We start from the raw sequence: 2,896 nt of genomic DNA, 5'->3' as shown, positions 1-2,896 counted from the left end.
ATCCTGGCAGACAGGTCCCTAAGCCCTCACCTTCCTTCCTGGGGTTGGCAATCCCTGCTGTTACAATGGCTGGCTACCAGGAACCCCCACCCATCACTGTTCCCCAACTCTCATCTTGCTTGGTTCAGACAGAATCAGTCAAGCCATCAGGTCTTTAGACTCCTTTCTTGGTGCCTTTTAGAAGGACAAGGCGTCCGCATGCCTGCCCCAACTGCTGAGGTCTGTGCACAGCAGGTGTGTGGGCCACTGTGAACACAATACTGGGGTGCTCCTGGATAGCACCCTTCGTAGTTGATGTGAAAAACCTCAAGGGGGGGAGCACCCCTACCTGGCACAGGGAAAGATCTAGTCCCAGCCCTGGCGACCCCAGCCAAGTGCCTCTGGGGAGCCCTTCCCCCTCTGGGTCTCAACTTCTCTAACTGCGAAGCAGGATGACATACCTGCCCTGCTCCCTTCACAACTGGGGTGTTGTCAGGAGCAAATGTCATAATGTTCACAAAAGGGTTTTGAAAGCATAAAACACTAAGCAGAAGTTAAAGGTTGCTGGGAGTCAGTCTATCTTGTTTCCTGATCCCTAGTTGGGTCATAACTCACACAGCCTTGGATAAGCTGGGATGTCTTATTTCTAAAGCTGCCCAGGGACGGGCACTCCATAAACTCCAGGTTTCCAATCTGAGGCAAAGGTGACCTGAGGACAACAGAGGTCTTCCCTCAGACCACTCCCCCAGAGGCCCTCCCTAGCCCAGAACCCCAGAGTCCTCGAGTCTGCCCTAGACCCTGGGCATCAGAGGTACACAGAAAGATGGACAAGTCCTTGTTCCAACAAACCTGGGAACCTGGATTCTGGTCGTTTCCCAGCCCCCCTGGGGAGTCACTCACGCTGTCATCCACCAGGTAGGCATTGATGAAGTGGGCCAGCAGGTTACAGCCCCACAAGAAAACCACATCTCCCAGGAGGTGAGGGATTAAGCCACTAGAAAACAAGGTGAGCAAAGATGAGCCAGGGAGGGAGGGGAGCATTTCCTGGGGGCTCCACCCCAGGAAGCAGCAGGGATGTTCCAAGCTCCAAAGTCAGCACATCCAATGCCTCAAGCAGGAAGCCTGCAGGGCCACGGGGGCCAGCGGCTATGCACACAGGAGGGCTCCTTTCTCCAGGGCTGGGGGTTATGTGCTCCGTCTGATACCAGATTAGCTTCCGGTTTCACGAGCGTTTTCAAACCACAGACGCTGGGCCTCAAGATGTGAATGTTGCTAAATCTGGGATTTTCAATACAGATTATGAGAGGGCCTACATGTTGGTAGTGTTCTCCTGGCCTTGATACCTAACCTCTCTCACAAAACACTGCTCAGTGCATGCTGTCTTCCCCCGGAATGTCCACAGGCAGGCACACTTCACAAGCTTTTAAAGCGATGGCCTCGGAGAGGAGCAGAGAGGAGGCTGCCTCCAGACACAGCACTGAGGATCAGGGGTCCTGCGTGTGCAGGTGGTTTTTAATGTGCTTATTTAGATATGTTTGTTTAGATATGGAGTGACTTGAAAAGATTTCCAGAAAAATGGCTGTCTCTTGGGAGGGGAAGTAGAATTAGGATTTTTGAGTTTTTAAAAATCGGATCTCAAAACACTTTAAAAGTTCACAAGAATTAGATGCCACACATCTATGTTAAGAGGGATATTAACAAAATGAACCTCCTGAATGCAATGTCTAATCCTGCTGCTTCCACCTGCGCTCAGGTGGCCTCTCCACACATGCCCTTTGGTGCGTTCTGAGAACTGTAACATCTACGTGTGTCACTTATTCCACACCCTCGTGAAGATGAGGAGAACCCAAAGGTTAAGTGACCAACAGGAGTCCTCGTCACACACCAGAATAATACTATACAATGAGTGTGGAATACACCAGAGGTGCCCTAGCTGGTTTGGCTCAGTGGATAGAGTGTCAGCCTGCAAACTGACCAGGTTCAATTCTGGTCAAGGGCACATGCCAGTTGTAGGCTCGATCCCCAGTAGGGGGTGTGCAGGAGGCAGCCAATCAATGATTCTGTCTCATCATTGATCTCTCTCTCTCTCTCTCTCGCTCGCTCTCTCTCGGGTGTGCAGGAGGCAGCCAATCAATGATTCTGTCTCATCACTGATCTTTCTCTCTCCCTCTCCCCCACCCCGAAATCAATAAAAATATATTTTAAAACAACCAAAACGCCAGAGGTGGTGATGTGTAGTATTTTAAAGTCTGATACACCAGTCATGTGGGCAAATATTTACTCATATATTTGCTCGTGTATATGCCTATATGCATGGGTGTATATATAAAAGTATGTGTGTGTACATAAGTCAAAGTTTGGCACTATCGACATTTAGGGCTGAATAAGCCTTCGTTGTGGCTGCCCTCTGCATCACAGGATGTTTACAATAGCCCTGGCCTCTACTGGATACCAGCCGTGACAACAAAAGATGTCTCCAGGCAGTACCAACGTCCCTGGGGGCAAACATCACCTCCTGATGAGACACACACCGACACACATGTGCACACGCGGAGTTGTTTCTTGGTTACCTTAGATCATAAATCAAAACACCTGACCAACTATACAACCACAATATGAGTAAATAGAGAGCCCATATTTAGTACATACATGTCACTCACTGCCTAGACCTTAAAAGGCAAAACGGATGACACTTGTCAGGTCCGGCTTTGGGGCTCCATCTGTGGATTATTCTGTCTGAACATAGTCTTTTTGGTATGTTTTCTTTACAGGTAAAGTAAGGTGGGTGTGAGACACAAGGAAGGCAGAGGGTCTATGGTCCTTGGGAGCACGTGTGCCCTGCTGGCAGGTGCTCTGCACAAACACAGGCCGAGCAGGGCCAGGTTTAGAAACAGGAATTGTTACATGAAATTCCCTA

General features: G+C 49.6%; 1 protein-coding gene across 1 annotated transcript in view; it reads right to left on the bottom strand.

Moving 5' to 3' along the window:
• MTCH1 (mitochondrial carrier 1) overlaps positions 1 to 2,896 on the bottom strand; it is a 16,619-nt gene that overhangs the window by 3,385 nt on the left and 10,338 nt on the right. The window contains exon 8 of the mRNA XM_015571876.1: positions 880 to 973. Within this exon, the coding sequence (XP_015427362.1) occupies positions 880 to 973 (94 nt within the window). The remainder of the gene's footprint in view (positions 1 to 879; positions 974 to 2,896) is intronic.

The sequence above is a fragment of the Myotis davidii genome, unplaced genomic scaffold, assembly GCF_000327345.1.
Source record: "Myotis davidii unplaced genomic scaffold, ASM32734v1 scaffold289, whole genome shotgun sequence".
In the NCBI taxonomy this organism is placed as follows: domain Eukaryota; kingdom Metazoa; phylum Chordata; class Mammalia; order Chiroptera; family Vespertilionidae; genus Myotis; species Myotis davidii.
Note: the sequence above shows the minus strand (reverse complement) of the source record. Positions and strands in the feature narration are given on the sequence as shown.